The sequence below is a fragment of the Leuresthes tenuis genome, unplaced genomic scaffold (assembly GCF_036924035.1).
Source record: "Leuresthes tenuis unplaced genomic scaffold, fLeuTen1.0.hap1 SCAF_12, whole genome shotgun sequence".
NCBI classification, from domain to species: Eukaryota; Metazoa; Chordata; class Actinopteri; order Atheriniformes; family Atherinopsidae; genus Leuresthes; species Leuresthes tenuis.
In genome coordinates, this window is record NW_027325366.1 from 19,458,856 (window position 1) to 19,477,454 (window position 18,599).

Sequence of the window (18,599 nt, forward strand, 5' to 3'; positions counted from 1 at the left end):
TTCAAAATGGATTCTCGGTATTTCCTCGTCTATAGTATCTTAACCTCCTTTATAGGTGAGTTTTTTCCTTCCATTTTAAGTTTAGAATTTCTTTGTGGGCACCCAGTACAGAGAGAGGACTATCAAACGTCCTTGTAGGGCTGACACGTTCAAGTTCCATTTCCATGTCTGTGGTATGATGGACCTGATGTTTTTATAAACCCTGGAGTTGTTCGACAACTACACTTGCTCAAATGAAGTCGAAGATTAAATACCCCCTATAATTACTTTCAAATCTAGATGGTTGTTTATTACTATCTATCACTTGATTACTCTGGATTCACCTGTGATCTGTCCTCTTATTTGTTGAATTTTCACCTGTATATCTGAGTCTTCGTTAATGGGCGGAGGCTGCTGTGTTGTCTTCGTGTTTGTTTGGTCCCGTATTGCGGTGGTCTTGCATAGAAATAAACTGGATCTTGTTTGGCCTCCTTGATCTATTTCCCTACAGTACACTGAGGTTTACGGATGTCTCCTCCAACACATGCTGTGATCAGACTTTTGCGGATCACTTTTTAACATTTGTGTGCGAGTCACAACTGTAATCCACAGGAGCTCTAAAAACAGTTGAAAGCAGTTTGTTTACCAACAGCTGTTATGTTCTGATACATTTGATTTCCATTTTTTAAAATCATATTAATTCATTACTTGTATGATTAAGATTATTGCACAGCTACAGCTGCAATCAGTGCTCATATAGGGCCGATCATTCATTGTAATTAGAGAAAAAACAAAAACGATTTGAATCGTAAAGTTTTGTGTCAGCATTGTGGCGTTAAAATTATGAAGCACCGCTGCACATAAGCAGTGTCCGAAAAACATCAGCAGCTGCACCATCCCTCAGTGACGACGCTGAAGTTGGCATCCAATTCACAGCTTCCGATTCGCGAATTAAAGGAATTTCACTGCATTTATTTGCATTTTGATCGTCCTAAACTAGGTTCTGTATGGAAACTAAAATAGTTACACTCCTCAAATCTGGATGGAATTATTCTAAAGAGGCTGTAGATTAATAAAAACCTTGTTTGGGATTTGTGAAACCTTTTTCTGATTTGTGAAAATGCAGAACAGGGACATATTACTACTTTTTTTGTATTCTGATCACCTTAAACCAGGTCCTGTATGGAAACTAAAATAGTTACACTCCTCAAATCTGGATGGAATTATTCTAAAGAGGCTGTAGATTAATTAAAACCTTGTTTGAGATTTGTGAAACCTTTTTCTGATTTGAGAAAATGCAGAACAGGGACATTTTACTGCTTTTTTTGTATTCCGATCACCCTAAACGAGGTCCTGTGTGGAAACTGAAATAGTTACTCGGCTCAAATCTGGATCTAAGCTAACTTTGTCAGATTTCTTACTGTTTGAAGTCTGCTCAAGTAGCACCAAGGTGGAAATATTCTAACACTGTCATTGTTCCAATTCACACTGTCTTACTGGAATCAAGAAAAAAAACATTTAGCATTTAGTGTTTATATGTATACATAAATATGTTATTATTATTATTATTTTACAAATTTTTAGAAGTTATGTTAAAGTAACAAGGGAGGGTTTGACATAAAGTAATTGACGCACGATTTCATCCTTTTGCAGCTTTATTATTCCACTTAATAGGGTAAAAAAGAAAAAAAAGGGATTTTCAGACAGATACAAAATTCTTGAAATGGCTAAACTAAAACAGCATTAACAGAATGACCACCCTGGGCACTCAAACAAGGTCCTTAAAAAGACATTGAGGGGAGAGGTGTAACTGAACTGCAATAAACCAGAGTACAGTTAAATTTAAAGCCACCAGGAATCTGTAATCCTCCTCCTCCATCATAGTCCAGAACTGCTGTCTACCTGAAGTGCCCAGAGGTGCACTGTGTCAAGGGTCATCACAACAAAATATGCCCACGAACAACAAAATTCGATGGTCAAAGTGTCAGTTAGGGCCCAGAAATACCTGAAGAAAGATTTTCAAAAGTTTTATGGACAGATGATCGACTCTTCATGGACCACGTGGACATTATCCGGATCGCTTGTGGACACAAAATCAGCGCTTCAAAGTTAAAGCAAGATGGAGGAGCAGTACTGGTGTGAACTAGTTGGATCCTTTCAGTTTGAACATGGACCGAAAACAAAACCCCCCAAAAATGCTTTAATTTCCTCAAAGAGAGTCTTCAGGCAGTGGTCCAGGAAGAGGTCTGCAGCATCTATCAGACCGTGATTTTTCTGCAGGACGATGCTCCATCACAGTCATCCAGCTAATCTGCAGCTTTGTTACAGCCTCATTAGTGACTTCATAATGATCTCCTCCCCTGCAAGGAGATTATGTTAATAAACTGCTGTACTGTACACTTATGCATGACTTAAAACTGACTGAAATCTTTCAAATGTTTTTTACACGTTTTTTTTTTTTCTTTTTGTATGTAGTTGCCGGACAGACTCCAGAATATGCGCTCCTGGGGCAGAGCATCATGTTCAACACAGACATCACAACACTCCCAGAACAAATCCTGTGGAAACACGATGGAAACAAAGTGGTGGAGTTTGATGGCAAACAGGAACGACTGTATGGCTCATATGTCAACAGGACCATTCTTGACTGGGTTTCTGCAGATCTGGAAATTGATCAGCTCAGATATGAAGACAGTGGAACTTATGAGCTGGAAGTATTCACAAAAACAAAGTTGGATCGTTCAATTTATAAATTAGAGGTCATTGGTAAGTTGTTTTTCTTTTCTTCATTTTACTTTAATGACCCACAGATTAGAGTTGGTTCAAAGACATTTCAGATCTCAAAAATAAACCGATAAAGATTCCATGTTCAGATGAAATAAAAACTGCACTTTTTCATGATGTCAGCCAAAGCAAACTCCAGACAGCAGAAGGAACATTTAACTTGCAGCGTAGTCGGGGCTTTGGACGACTCGTAAAGCTGGAGGGAAAATAAGTTCAGCAGAGTGTAGAAAATCTACATTCTTGGGGTAGATTTTCTTTTTCCAACAGGGGATTCTGAGTTGTAGATGCTGCAGACAACGAGAGGAAATGACAGCGATTAGAAGTGTGTGACTCAGAAGAGCCGTTCCACACAGCCAGTGCGTTGATGTTGTAAAGACACCTTTTACACTGCTCATGGATCACTCTCATAAAACAATAAAACCTAAAGGTGTGGGGCCATACGTATTACTACACTGCTAACTCTTTATGTTTCACTAGTTTCCATCCAGCCATTTTCTATACCGGTTTAATCCGTCGGTCGGTTCACAATTTTTTATTATTTTTTTTTATTTCAAAATAAAACAGGAAATGACAAGACATGAAACAGAATGTAAACCGTGACAATATTTCTGTTGCTTGCTGAGCTCCTCTATAATTTTATTGTGTTTTCTTTGAAGTATCTTTTTAATTTAACATGTTTTCCTCATCCAGCCCTGTTGTGCATGTATAAATGCATTCCTTGTTTTTGTATAAATCCATGTCAAATCGGAGAAAATGAGTATTGTGTTTACATGTTGGCTTTTATGTGTTCATGTAGACAAAGTACCCGAGCCTACCATAACCTGTGAGATGAACAAGGGCAGCAGCTCCGATGAATCTGGAAACCAGGCCACACTGACGTGCTCAGCAGAACTCAGACACTCTCCGTCCTTGACAAAGTTTGAATGGAGCTCAAATGGAACTGTGCAGATTGGCCGAAATTTGACAATATCTCTTGGGGATGAACATGACAATGAAGTGTACAACTGCACTGTGAGCAACCCACTCACGAAAGAATCTGCTGTGTTCACTGCTAAGGAATGCTACCCTGGTAAGACTCTATGTTTATCATTGTTGTCATAGAAATGAACATTTGTACTGTACAAAACTTTAACTGATATATGATAGGTGGACAGAGTGTCTCTGCTGCATAATCAGTGATAATATTCAAACAAATATGTCTGTCTTTAAAAGTAATGTTATACTAATATTGTCGCTTTGAATTGCTTATTTCCTATTTAAAAAAGGCTGAAAAATCCATGGAAATGGAGACATGAGGGATGTGTATGATGTATGATGTGTGTTTGTTTTTTGTGTTTCTCTCCAGACGAAGACAGTTCAACTGCACTGATTGCACTGATTTTAATTCCAATACTCCTGGGTTTGGCCATATTGTTCTTCATACTGCGGCGTAAAGGTACAGTTACAGGAAACTACACCTTTCCTTCAGAATTGAAAATGATTTGTCGGAACTGAGCGTACAGACAGGATATGTATTCACTGATGTCCCTGTAAGTGACAGTTAAGTTGATGGAATTATGAGATCTCTGTGGGGCAGAGTTCTTACTTTATTATCAAAATCTATGTCTAAATATGCATATAAATTTACATTTATTATTGAACATGCTACTGCTAACATTAGGCCTAATAACCACAGTGAAATTTATATGAAACTAAATGCTTTTTTTCTTTATTCCAGGACTTTTTCCAAAGAAAACGGAGGAAGATTTGGAAAAACAGGCAGCTTTTGACAAGATGAAAGGTTTGATATTGAATTTACTCTGAAGTGTGGATGCAAGAAGCAGATTTTATTTTCTACATCATGATTATCTGAGCTCGAGATTACAATAAAATAATGATGGTGGAAGTATTGGATATCCCCAGTTCTCGAGATCAATTGAAGCTTTAAAATTGAAACTTTTAAGCTTTAAAATCATTGTAACAGTTTTAAACTATATTTTTTTAAATATACAGGATATATTTTAATCTTCTTAAATATTATTCAGTTATTACATAATATTTCTGTGACTTTTGAACAGATGTTTGTCAGCTTCATGTTCATCATACACATTTTCTTAATGGGTCGTTTTTCAAATCTTATATTACATGTATTCACTTTTTTCAGGAAATCCTGGATTTAATGGGAACGAAGGCAGGCCTCTGCTGGACAGAGCCCCCACGATGCCGTCTCATCAGCCACTTCACTTTGTCCAAATGAATAATGACTCTCTGGCGTTAGAACAGGACACTGAAGAAGGTAGAGGCTGTTCAGTGATGTTACTACTTATTGTGTCTCCTGTCCAGCATCACAGCATCAGAATAATGGTCTAAATGACGTGTTGTACCAAACACATTTACCCTGCCAAGTGAAGCTTTGTGGATATAAAGCTCCTATTGATGCTTAAGTTCTATGTATTTACTTATTTTTCTTATGTCAAAATGATATATTAATGTCAAACCTGAGAGGATGAACAAAGGGAAGAGGAGAGCAAAGAAAAGAGAAAGAAGGGTAAGAGACAAAAGGGAAAAAGTGTGTTTTTAGCTCACAGCAGCAGACTAAATAAGGTTAACTAAAAGAATAAAAAGAGAAACAAGTTTTTAGTTAAACACTGAAATAGCTCTATGCTTTTAATTATCTTTTTACATCGTATCCATTAGTTATACTGTATCTGTTTTCATTTCTGTGTTCATGTATGAAGTCGAAGTGATGTATTTCTGTAAGTTTAGGAGGCTGCACGTGTTTCTAATTGAAAGTAATCTTTGGCAGTCTTTTAATTACCTCTTACCTTTATTTCATCTTATTATTTTTCACTGGACAAAACGAGACACCGCAAAAAGGTTACATGAACAGCACTATTATTTGAAATCATTGATATTCTCTGTAATATGCGCTGCAGATTAATTTATCTGGTTTTGACTTCCACTGAACAGGTTTAGTTAAGAATCTTGTCGGAAAGTTTGAGGAAACTCTCCAACACAAACCAGCAAGTAATCTTTGTTTCTTTCAGCAGATCATTTGTCACAGTGAGTGATTGATGAAATCTGAAATACTTCAGATAAGTTTTTTACAGAAATGGATTGTCAGCTTTACTAATGGCAACAACAAGCTCTCTACTTCTATTCTTCCATAAATTAATAATATATATATTTTAAATGATTATTTATCTCATCTGTAATTAATCGAAAATGATCATGATTAAAACACGCTGACATCTTCATTTTTGCAGAATTCTTCAGTTAACAGTCTGATAATAAACAGAAATGCAGCAAATCCCAATGAACCTGTAAATCACGGGTGATTTACAATGAACCTGGAAGCAAAGAGGCTGAAAATATTAATCAGTTGATGAAATAAAAGGAAAACATGTGTGATTACGTTCATGAAACAAGTTTCAGTATTGTTCTTAAAATCGCACAATATTCAAGTGTAGATTGTTTAATTAGCTTCTTTCCAGATAATGTTGGTGCGGCTTCATCTCTTGCAGCATTTCTCTTTTTTTCTGTGTTTCAGGTTCACAGAAGAACAAACACAATGACAGCAGGATATCGTCTCCTAAAGGACCACCTTCTTCTGCTGATCATTCTGAGAGCAGCAAAGGAGAACGTGAAGATGAAAAGGAATCAATCCCAAAGGAGTTACACGACCAAAGTGAGTAAACTTGGACTAAATGCAAAAATGTGTTGCTGCTGCACAGCCAAGTGCCAAAAATAAACTGTGAGAGCCAGATTTAACAATGTTTTACTGCAATCAAATGTTTTCTATTTAAAATACATCATTTGAAGCACAACAAGGTCAATTCACATAACAGTGGACGTGGAATTAGGATTTTCTTTTTCTCTTTCTTTTTTGTTGAGCTTCATGAATATTTTTAAACAGAATTCAACTTCATGGTATAAGTCAGATGAAAGTGTCAAAGCCATTAAGAGGGAAGAACAGGTAGTAAGTGCAAATTTTCAAGGTTAAGAAATGATAGACGATGGTGACAAAGACAGGCATGTGCCTGACAGAGCTCCCATGATGCCTTCTCATCAGCCATTTGGTCCAAAGTAATAATGACTTTGTGGTGTTAGAACAGGACACTAAAGAAGGAAGAAGCTGTTCAGTGACGTACTCTCTGATCTGATATGTTTTAGGTAAAGTGGAGGCAGGAGTTTCTGCTCCTCCTCCACCTCCAAAACGACCTTCTGTTCAGACTCATCCTGGAAAAGAGAAAATTCTCACTGAAGAAGACAAGCCCCATGAAGCTGAGGAGGAGAAAGACATCAAGAGTGATCCTTCTGATTCTAAGAAGGCTGAAGCCTCATTATCAGGTGTGTTGGACAACCATAGTGAGTACACATGGGCTGAAAGCTGAACAATGTCAATTCACACAAAAGTGGACGTGGAATTAGGTTTTTTCTTTTTTGTTGAGCTTCATGAATATTTGAAACAGAATTCAACTTCATGGTATAAGTCAGATGGAGGTGTCAAATCCATTAAGAGGGAAGAACAGGTAGTAAATGCAAAATTTAGGGTAAGAAATGATAGACGATGGTGACAAAGACAGGCATGTGCCTGACAGAGCTCCCATGATGCCCTCTCATCAGCCATTTGGTCCAAAGTAATAATGACTTTGTGGTGTTAGAACAGGACACTAAAGAAGGAAGAAGCTGTTCAGTGACATACTCTCTGATCTGATATGTTTTAGGTAAAGTGGAGGCAGGAGTTTCTGCTCCTCCTCCAGCTCCAAAGCCAGCTGCTGTTCAGAGTCAACCTGGAAAAGACAAAAAAAACACTGAAGACAAGCCCCTTGAAGCTGAGGAGGAGAAAGACATCAAGAGTGATCCTTCTGATTCTAAGAAGGCTGAAGCCTCATTATCAGGTGTGTTGGACAACCATAGTGAGTACACATGGGCTGAAAGCTGAAACATGTCAATTCACACAACAGTGGACGTGGAATTAGGTTTTTTCTTTTTTGTTGAGCTTCATGAATATTTGAAACAGAATTCAACTTCATGGTATAAGTCAGATGGAGGTGTCAAAGCCATTAAGAGGGAAGAACAGGTGTTAAGTGCGAAAATGCAATTTTTAGGGAAAGAAATTGTATTCGATGGCGACAAAGACAGGCATGTGCCTGACAGAGCTCCCATGATGCCTTCTCATCAGCCATTTGGTCCAAAGTAATAATGACTTTGTGGTGTTAGAACAGGACACTAAAGAAGGAAGAAGCTGTTCAGTGACATACTCTCTGATCTGATATGTTTTAGGTAAAGTGGAGGCAGGAGTTTCTGCTCCTCCTCCACCTCCAAAACGACCTTCTGTTCAGAGTCGACCTGGAAAAGAGAAAATTCTCACTGATGAAGACAAGCCCCATGAAGCTGAGGAGGAGAAAGACATCAAGAGTGATCCTTCTGATTCTAAGAAGGCTGAAGCCTCATTATCAGGTGTGTTGAATAACCATAGTGAGTACACATGGGCTGAAAGCTGAACAATGTCAATTCACACAACAGTGGACGTGGAATTAGGTTTTTTCTTTTTTGTTGTGCTTCATGAATATTTGAAACAGAATTCAACTTCATGGTATAAGTCAGATGGAGGTGTCAAAGCTATTAAGAGGGAAGAACAGGTAGTAAATGCAATATTTAGGGAAAGAAATGATAATCGATGGTGACAAAGGCAGGCATGTGCCTGTTAGAGCTCCCATGATGCCCTCTCATCAGCCATTTGGTCCAAAGTAATAATGACTTTGTGGTGTTAGAACAGGACTCTAAAGAAGGAAGAAGCTGTTCAGTGACATACTCTCTGATCTGATATGTTTTAGGTAAAGTGGAGGCAGGAGTTTCTGCTCCTCCTCCACCTCCAAAACGACCTTCTGTTCAGACTCGACCTGGAAAAGAGAAAAGTCTCACTGAAGAAGACAAGCCCCATGAAGCTGAGGAGGAGAAAGACATCAAGAGTGATCCTTCTGATTCTAAGAAGGCTGAAGCCTCATTATCAGGTGTGTTGGACAACCATAGTGAGTACACATGAGCTGAAAGCTGAACAATGTCAATTCACACAACAGTAGACGTGGAATTAGGCATTTTTTCTTTTTTGTTGTGCTTCATGAATATTTGAAACAGAATTCAACTTCATGGTATAAGTCAGATGGAGGTGCCACAGCTATTAAGAGGGAAGAACAGATAGTAAATGCAAAATTTGAATTTTTAGGGTAAGAAATGATAGACTATGGTGACAAAGACAGGCATGTGCCTGACAGAGCTCCCATGATGCCCTCTCATCAGCCATTTGGTCCAAAGTAATAATGACTTTGTGGTGTTAGAACAGGACACTAAAGAAGGAAGAAGCTGTTCAGTGACATACTCTCTGATCTGATATGTTTTAGGTAAAGTGGAGGCAGGAGTTTCTGCTCCTCCTCCAGCTCCAAAGCCAGCTGCTGTTCAGAGTCAACCTGGAAAAGACAAAAAAAACACTGAAGACAAGCCCCTTGAAGCTGAGGAGGAGAAAGACATCAAGAGTGATCCTTCTGATTCTAAGAAGGCTGAAGCCTCATTATCAGGTGTGTTGGACAACCATAGTGAGTACACATGGGCTGAAAGCTGAAACATGTCAATTCACACAACAGTGGACGTGGAATTAGGTTTTTTCTTTTTTGTTGAGCTTCATGAATATTTGAAACAGAATTCAACTTCATGGTATAAGTCAGATGGAGGTGTCAAAGCTATTAAGAGGGAAGAACAGATAGTAAATGCAAAATTTGAATTTTTAGGGTAAGAAATGATAGACTATGGTGACAAAGACAGGCATGTGCCTGACAGAGCTCCCATGATGCCCTCTCATCAGCCATTTGGTCCAAAGTAATAATGACTTTGTGGTGTTAGAACAGGACACTAAAGAAGGAAGAAGCTGTTCAGTGACATACTCTCTGATCTGATATGTTTTAGGTAAAGTGGAGGCAGGAGTTTCTGCTCCTCCTCCAGCTCCAAAGCCAGCTGCTGTTCAGAGTCAACCTGGAAAAGACAAAAAAAACACTGAAGACAAGCCCCTTGAAGCTGAGGAGGAGAAAGACATCAAGAGTGATCCTTCTGATTCTAAGAAGGCTGAAGCCTCATTATCAGGTGTGTTGAACAACCATAGTGAGTACACATGAGCTGAAAGCTGAAACATGTCAATTCACACAACAGTGGACGTGGAATTAGGTTTTTTCTTTTTTGTTGAGCTTCATGAATATTTGAAACAGAATTCAACTTCATGGTATAAGTCAGATGGAGGTGTCAAAGCTATTAAGAGGGAAGAACAGGTAGTAAATGCAAAATTTAGGGTAAGAAATGATAGACTATGGTGACAAAGACAGGCATGTGCCTGACAGAGCTCCCATGATGCCCTCTCATCAGCCATTTGGTCCAAAGTAATAATGACTTTGTGGTGTTAGAACAGGACTCTAAAGAAGGAAGAGGCTGTTCAGTGACGTACTCTCTGATCTGATATGTTTTAGGTAAAGTGGAGGCAGGAGTTTCTGCTCCTCCTCCAGCTCCAAAACGACCTTCTGTTCAGACTCGACCTGGAAAAGACAAAAGTCTCACCGATGAAGACAAGCCCCATGAAGCTGAGGAGGAGAAAGACATCAAGAGTGATCCTTCTGATTCTAAGAAGGCTGAAGCCTCATTATCAGGTGTGTTGGACAACCATAGTGAGTACACATGGGCTGAAAGCTGAACAATGTCAATTCACACAACAGTGGACGTGGAATTAGGTTTTTTCTTTTTTTTTTTGTGCTTCATGAATATTTGAAACCGAATTTAACTTCATGGTATAAGTCAGATGGAGGTGTTAAAGCTATTAAGAGGAAAGAACAGATAGTAAGTGCAAATTTTGAATTTTTAGGGTAAGAAATGATAGACTATGGTGACAAAGACAGGCATGTGCCTGACAGAGCTCCCATGATGCCCTCTCAACAGCCATTTGGTCCAAAGTAACAATGACTTTGTGGTGTTAGAACAGGACACTAAAGAAGGAAGAAGCTGTTCAGTGATGTACTCTCTGTTCTGATATGTTTTAGGTAAAGTGGAGGCAGGAGTTTCTGCTCCTCCTCCAGCTCCAAAACAACCTTCTGTTCAGACTCGACCTGGAAAAGAGAAAATTCTCACTGATGAAGACAAGCCCCATGAAGCTGAGGAGGAGAAAGACATCAAGAGTGATCCTTCTGATTCTAAGAAGGCTGAAGCCTCATTATCAGGTGTGTTGGACAACCATAGTGAGTACACATGGGCTGAAAGCTGAACAATGTCAATTCACACAACAGTGGACGTGGAATTAGGTTTTTTCTTTTTTGTTGTGCTTCATGAATATTTGAAACAGAATTCAACTTCATGGTATAAGTCAGATGGAGGTGTCAAAGCTATTAAGAGGGAAGAACAGGTAGTAAATGCAATATTTAGGGAAAGAAATGATAATCGATGGTGACAAAGGCAGGCATGTGCCTGTTAGAGCTCCCATGATGCCCTCTCATCAGCCATTTGGTCCAAAGTAATAATGACTTTGTGGTGTTAGAACAGGACTCTAAAGAAGGAAGAAGCTGTTCAGTGACATACTCTCTGATCTGATATGTTTTAGGTAAAGTGGAGGCAGGAGTTTCTGCTCCTCCTCCACCTCCAAAACGACCTTCTGTTCAGACTCGACCTGGAAAAGAGAAAAGTCTCACTGAAGAAGACAAGCCCCTTGAAGCTGAGGAGGAGAAAGACATCAAGAGTGATCCTTCTGATTCTAAGAAGGCTGAAGCCTCATTATCAGGTGTGTTGGACAACCATAGTGAGTACACATGGGCTGAAAGCTGAACAATGTCAATTCACACAACAGTGGACGTGGAATTAGGCATTTTTTCTTTTTTGTTGTGCTTCATGAATATTTGAAACAGAATTCAACTTCATGGTATAAGTCAGATGGAGGTGCCACAGCTATTAAGAGGGAAGAACAGATAGTAAATGCAAAATTTGAATTTTTAGGGTAAGAAATGATAGACTATGGTGACAAAGACAGGCATGTGCCTGACAGAGCTCCCATGATGCCTTCTCATCAGCCATTTGGTCCAAAGTAATAATGACTTTGTGGTGTTAGAACAGGACACTAAAGAAGGAAGAAGCTGTTCAGTGACATACTCTCTGATCTGATATGTTTTAGGTAAAGTGGAGGCAGGAGTTTCTGCTCCTCCTCCACCTCCAAAACGACCTTCTGTTCAGACTCGACCTGGAAAAAAGAAAATTCTCACTGATGAAGACAAGCCCCATGAAGCTGAGGAGGAGAAAGACATCAAGAGTGATCCTTCTGATTCTAAGAAGGCTGAAGCCTCATTATCAGGTGTGTTGGACAACCATAGTGAGTACACATGAGCTGAAAGCTGAACAATGTCAATTCACACAACAGTGGACGTGGAATTAGGCTTCTTTTTTTTTTTTGTGCTGCATGAATATTTTAAACAGAATTTGATTTCATGGTATAAGTGAGATGGAGGTGTCAAAGCTATTAAGAGGGAAGAACAGGTAGTTAATGCAAAATTGCAAATTTTCAAGGTTAAGAAATGATAGACGATAGTAACAAAGATGGTGCCTGACAGAGCTCCCATGATGCCTTCTCATCAGCCATTTGGTCCAAAGTAATAATGACTTTGTGGTGGTGTGACTCTAAAGAAGGAAGAGGCTGTTCAGTGACATACTCTCTGATCTGATATGTTTTAGGTAAACTGGAAGCAGAAGTTTCTGGTCATTGTCCTATACCTCCAAAACGACCTACTGTTCATAGTCGTCCTGGAAAAGACAAGAAAGTCACTGTTGAAGACAAACCCCATGAAGCTGAGGAGGAAAAAGACATCAAGAGGGATCATTCTGATTCTCAGAAGGCAGATGCCTCATTATCAGGTGTGTTGGACAACCATAGTGAGTACACATGGGCTGAAAAGCAATTATTCACTGTTGCTGAACTACACAGTGTTAGTTAGATTTTAAATTATTTTACAACTATTTAATACTTCATTTTTCAAATGTACAATTTGACACGGAAAAAAAGGGAAATCCACACTTCTGAGGAAGTGAAATCAGATAGGATTCACCCCAAAAGTCAATGGTTCTGTCTCTGGCTGTGCTCCACTGAGTTTCATGAAATTCATCCTGGTAGTTTTTTTGAAAAATTGCTGGCAGAGAAAACAAATGGCATGTTGCATATCTCTTCAGATACCTCCACCTCAAGCCTTGCCTTGATAGTGTACCTTTGCTTTGCTATTTTCATTTTAAAGCACCGAATTATTTCTAATAGTCTCACATTTTTCCTATTTGTTCAATGATATAACCTCACATGTGTAGAAATAAACAAGGCTGCCAATCTTGAGAATTTATGCTCAGGTATTTAATTGTTTTCACGTGTACAATCTCTTCTTCTACATGTTGGTGTTCTTTTCAGGGCACTTTGTTTTTTTGCTTAGAGTCTTTCAGCATTTTATAGCCTTGAACTTTTTTATTGTTTTGCACAAAGGGAACACGCAACAAAGGGAAATAATGAGTTGTGTTCTGAACCATGAAGCTGCTCTGCTGAAAGGTTTGTGGGTGGCCAGATCATAGTGTTGATGAAACTCAGATTGTCTGTACCAAGCTGTTGTATATGATACACCGTACAACAGGCTCATTATCAGCAGTTTCACAATTATTCGTTCATTGGAAACATTGCAGTTTTACATCTCTGTCACAGTTTCAGTGAGATGGTATGTGCTATTTATAGGAGCTAAAAAGGGAAAAAGACTTAATCTCAACCAGTGGTTGCTGTCTAAGAATGACCATATTATTCAATGATTTTGAAGAGTTTATCTGCATTTACACAAGCACAGGTTGCAATCTGTATGAGGGGATAAATGGGATTGTCTCTATTCATTGTAGTCCATTACTTTTTATTAAAAGGTTTTGCTCGTTTCTAAACCTCCATGCAGGGACACTTTTTGAAAGAACGAACCATTCAGGCCTTTTCTAAATTCTCAGCAGATTGGTCTAAAATTATCTCTTTTTTTTCTGTTTCAGAGTCTGATCAAGAGGGAGATTAGGATGAGGATGCAGAGCTTTCATCTGGAGTCAGTGCCTCTACCCCAGCTTCCCAACCACGCTCGCCTTTGACCAAAAACACCCCAAATATAGCACCAAACAATGAGGCTGTTGAACACAAAGATGTTGCCAGCTCAGATCAGGTCACTGGAGAGCAGACTGAATACTAAGGTCAATCTGACTCATCATGCTCTGTGGGAAAAAAAATCAAGTCTACAAAGTAAAAAGAGTCGCCCTCTACTACTCCTGAACCGTAAGGTGCAGAAGAAACAGCACATAAGATTCATAAGATAAAAATTCAATGCTGCCACTAACAGAAATGCAACCGGAAGAGGAAACCCAGCAAGACATGAACAAACAGGTTTCTGAATATAACAACAAGAAAATACAGATCCTCCTTCCAAAACCCCTCTGCAGCCTCAGAGCCCAACACTATCAAAACCAGACAATGGTAATGCCAGTATCCTTCAAGGGTCCCCTGAGTCTGCTCATGCAGCTCCAGATCAGGAAGAAAAGAACAACAGCCGGCAGACAGCAGGAGAGGCAAACAGAAGTAAAGCTGCTGAAGATAAAAATGAGAACCAGTGTTGCCCAGGAGACAATAAGATAAAACTGAGAGTGTTAGTGAGCATAAAGAGAGTCAAAAGAACAAATAAGCTGTTGAATAGGCTTTCATACAACAGAAAATCCAAATTCAGTTCAGGAAAAAAGCAGATGATAGAGGGGATTAGTTCAAAAGACAGTAAAAGTGTGGGAGTACGTTCAGTAAAAGACAGTCCAAAGACAAATATTTACTCCTCAACAGCACAGAAAACTGATGGGTGATACATGCGTGGCTTTTTTTCCTTTTATAAAGAAGCTTGATATGAAGAGTCTCCTTAAAGCTTTAAATAAGTATGTTAACAAAGAGCAGCTGATAACACTGCAGAGTGATCCATCTCTGTCACAGTTTCAGTGAGATGGTATGTGCTATTTGTAGGAGCTAAAAGAAAGCAGTTAAACTCAGGAAGTCAAACAAGTTGAGTTTTTAAAAAATTTTTATTCATGTTCATACGCGTTTTCTCAATTTTCTACTTTACTATAAAAAAAACTGTTAGTTTGAATTATATTGTTTTAACATGTTTGACTCAACAGCTGCCTTATGTACAAGAAAATGCATGTTAACATGATATCCCAAGATTTGACAGTATTGTTAACAGTATAGCAGCTCATAATATCCACTGACTGTAACTATAAAATGAATGCACACCTGAATATGTTTTAAAGTTCTACAGCTGGTTCACTTTGTCATATGGACCAAAAAGTGAGGTCACATTTCTCATGACATCAGATGCAGCACAAGACTGACTTATTAAATCACATATCTTACACACAGTCACTACAAAACCGTCCATGGGTTTCCTTTTTTAAACTTGTGCAAAGTGCATTAGGTCGGTCCAAAAAGTGTAGACTGTGGTATTTATCTTTGTAGGTATCTGTAGTTGTCAGTAATTTAGTCCACTTCATTAACTGCAATTTCATTCCTTGCTGTACGGTCCATTTTTAACTCCACCTATGTCCTTCTTCACCAGATTTGACCATACTGACCAACCTTCTAGCGAAACTTAGTTACAGCTGAACACACACTAATATATCAGCAGGTTTAAAAAAAAAAAGAAAAAAAAAAAAGCAGAGCATTCCTTATAAGATGGTGCTCCTGTTCCAACACATAAACGGGCGTCGCATACCTTCACGTTCTCTATAAGGTGCTTTTAAAACTTTATGAGCTGCTTAACATGACTATGTTACATTTATGTTATGCCGACTTCAAATCTTTATGTGGCTTTTGGTTTCTCTTGTAAAATAAAATATTTACTTCATGAAATTACATTACGATAAATTATTTTGGGTTCAGTTAAATGAAAAAAAAAAAGATTATGCTCTGCTTCTGTTGCCATAACAGATAACTGTAAAAGTTAACTTTGTTAAAGTGATGAAATATGAGCAGAAGAAGCATCAGATGAATTGTTACAATGTTTTGGTAGTAAACCCCACAAACATGTTACAATAAATGGCGTTTTTGTGCTTTATCACGAAGATGTTAGGTTTTTTTTCATTTTCACTTTGCAATGAAAATTTATAGCGAAAGCATGTCGAGGTCAGGGCTCTCTTGAAACTGTAGAACATTTTCTTTTATGGTGGGGACATTTTTAAATTGCAACCTTATTTTGGAAGAAAAAAAAAATGCAATCATGAATGTGCAAGTTAAACTATAAAGCAGTTCCCGGGACTTTATGAAAGATGTATTATTGATGTTTATGTAATGTAGAGTAATATATTGAGGCAGTCGTTGTCATGACTTCAGACATTTTGGATTTAAAGTGTTCCATTGACAAATGTCTGTGCTCATTACAAGTATGTTTGTATGAACTTTTCCTGAGGCTTGTTCCAGCTTTTTTACATATCACATATGAGTAATATACGTGTAATTATTGATGAGCACTACTGTACGTGCACATTGTGATTCGCTTGTTTTTCATCTTGCTTTCTTTTGATGGCTTTATGAAGCTCTTTGCACTTACCAAGAAAGACCAAGCGAGTGTTCATTCGGTTTGGTTTCTTTTGTTTTTGTATTTCATTATTTTATGCCTTTGAATAGTTTAAAGAGATATTGCTCCAGTGCAACCAGAATGCTTTTTGGAATTGGCTGAATTACTTACTTTTGATTTGTTTGAAGACAGAATAACAGAAAGCTCATTCGTAACTCATACTGAAATATAAGAAATATTGAGAAGTAAGACGATGTTAGACAACTTTAAAGCAATAACCTGTACACCACACATCACCTTCTTCTTCTTCTTCTTCTTCTTCTTCTTCTTCTTCTTTCAGCCTCTCCCTTTATCAGGGGTCGCCACAGCGAGTCGATCTCGCATCATCGATCTGTTACGTGTATTACGCTGGATGCCCTTCCTGACGCAACCCTCACCATTTATTCGTGTTTGTGAGCTCCACTAGAAACAGACTGGCTAATCTGTACACCACACATACTCTGGTAAAATAGGACTGACGCTGGATCAGATTATTTTAAAGGAAGTGTAAGAATATTTCTATGTCAGTAGGGGGCAGTGTTTATTAACCTTTACATCATGTTAATGGTTTATCTTTAAGCTTGGATGTGAAAGATATGTCCTCTTTTGAGACTTTAACACTGGGCTGTTAAGGTTATTTCTTTACAATATGGAAATGTGGCTTTACAAGAAATTTCTACAGAATATTTATCACAGTCTATAACACTCAGATGTGTGATATTGCCTTGAGATCTGGGCCTAGTGTTGATGAAGTGTTGTATAACTGTTATGGAGAAATGTGTGGGTCTGATTAATGTTCCAGCAAATCATTCAGAGATGTTCAGAGAGGTTTTTGACATGCTTCTATGGAAAGTATCTGCTTAAATCAGTTAGATCAGTTTGCAGTTCCATCACATGTTGTAATCGAATGCCTATTCTAGGCCTGTTTACCTGAGGATGTGTTCAGAGAGGGAAAGAAAATGGCACCACGTGAAAAAATAACAGTCAGGACAACTAAATTGTTCTTTGATATAAATGCATGAAAAGCAGGTTCACCCTCTGCTGGATGACAAGCTGGTGTAGATTTGGAAGGGCACTGGTTGGGCCATGTGAGAGAGTCATGCATGATTAGTTTAACCTCTGAGTCACTGAGAAGTCTGTGATCTGCTACCACCTGCCCTGTGGGTTCAGGGCACAAGCAGAGAATGAACACTATCATATTTCTGTGGCCACAACAAATACCAAGGCTTTATTAGAGTATTGAATTATTTGTGGGGATGGGGGCTTTGCCTCCTCAGATCAGGGTCTCAGTGTACTTGTACAGAGCCCATATTTTTCTACCGGCCAGATTGTACCCTTTAACATATACATCATCATTACCTCACATGATCTTCCATCAGATATAGGCAGAAATATACTTTCTCCTCAGTGTTTATTTCCCTTTTGCCTTGTTGCAGTAGAAAAGAGAACGGGGGAGAAGAATGGGCTACCCTCCAGAACTGCCTTTTATACCCGGCTGATTAGCATGCTGGGTTGTTTAAATTGCCTCCTAGAGGGCTGACGTGAAATCGAACAATATCCTCTGGCTTTAGAGACTACAGCCCCATGGCTTCTCATTTATTTTTATGCAGAGTGAGGACAGAGCCTTGGCACAGCTCCGCTGAGGAAGCCAAGTCCAGGGAGGCCAGGTCTGGGTAGGTCAGGACAAATCAATTAATATCAGCTCAATAAAAGTCCTTGGCTCTTTATTTAGTGTGACAGTGCAACTTGGGCGCCACCATAATTATGTGGCTAAGTCTTTACGGGTGGTTCAGACATTTTAATGCAATAATATACTTTTCTTTCCCATCTCTATAAAATACATGAGTTAAGGCTTAATTTGTCTGTGGACTCTCCTTCCTGGGATTAATGGACAAGCATTGTTTGTCGTAGTTATCATTACAGTTTATTAAAGATTTCCCTCCTGGCTGATGATGTTTATGACTGTGTTTGGGCCCAGCACAGCCTCCATGCATTTATTTTTCTGCTAACATCTGATCATCATGTAAAATTCAAGAACGCCCAAGGCAGAGAGATTATTACACCCACGGCAGTAACCAACATAGTAGAAACACTTCCTAATATGCTGTTTATATAGTTAAAGTGCTACAAATGGGACAGATAAAATCACTGTGAGGGAGACTGAAAGTTGTTTGCATCCTCTCTGAACCAAAA

The 18,599-nt window shown here is 38.6% G+C and overlaps 2 protein-coding genes across 2 annotated transcripts; both read left to right on the forward strand.

Moving 5' to 3' along the window:
• LOC140319888 (lymphocyte function-associated antigen 3-like) lies at nt 1-4,588 on the forward strand. The gene is made up of 5 exons (XM_072397662.1): nt 1-55; nt 2,455-2,745; nt 3,560-3,832; nt 4,109-4,198; nt 4,481-4,588. Exons 1-5 carry the CDS (start codon nt 7-9, stop codon nt 4,564-4,566), a joined length of 789 nt encoding a protein of 262 aa, XP_072253763.1. The 5' UTR covers nt 1-6; the 3' UTR covers nt 4,567-4,588.
• Nucleotides 4,589-5,854: 1,266 nt separating this feature from the next.
• On the forward strand, nt 5,855-14,016 carry LOC140319865 (uncharacterized). The gene is made up of 13 exons (XM_072397646.1): nt 5,855-5,861; nt 6,293-6,430; nt 6,916-7,092; nt 7,470-7,643; nt 8,029-8,205; nt 8,583-8,759; nt 9,147-9,320; nt 9,706-9,879; nt 10,257-10,433; nt 10,821-10,997; nt 11,375-11,551; nt 11,939-12,115; nt 13,819-14,016. The coding sequence occupies exons 1-13, from the start codon at nt 5,855-5,857 to the stop codon at nt 13,839-13,841; spliced, it is 1,929 nt and encodes a 642-aa protein (XP_072253747.1). The 3' UTR covers nt 13,842-14,016.
• The last annotated feature ends 4,583 nt before the right edge of the window (nt 14,017-18,599 follow it).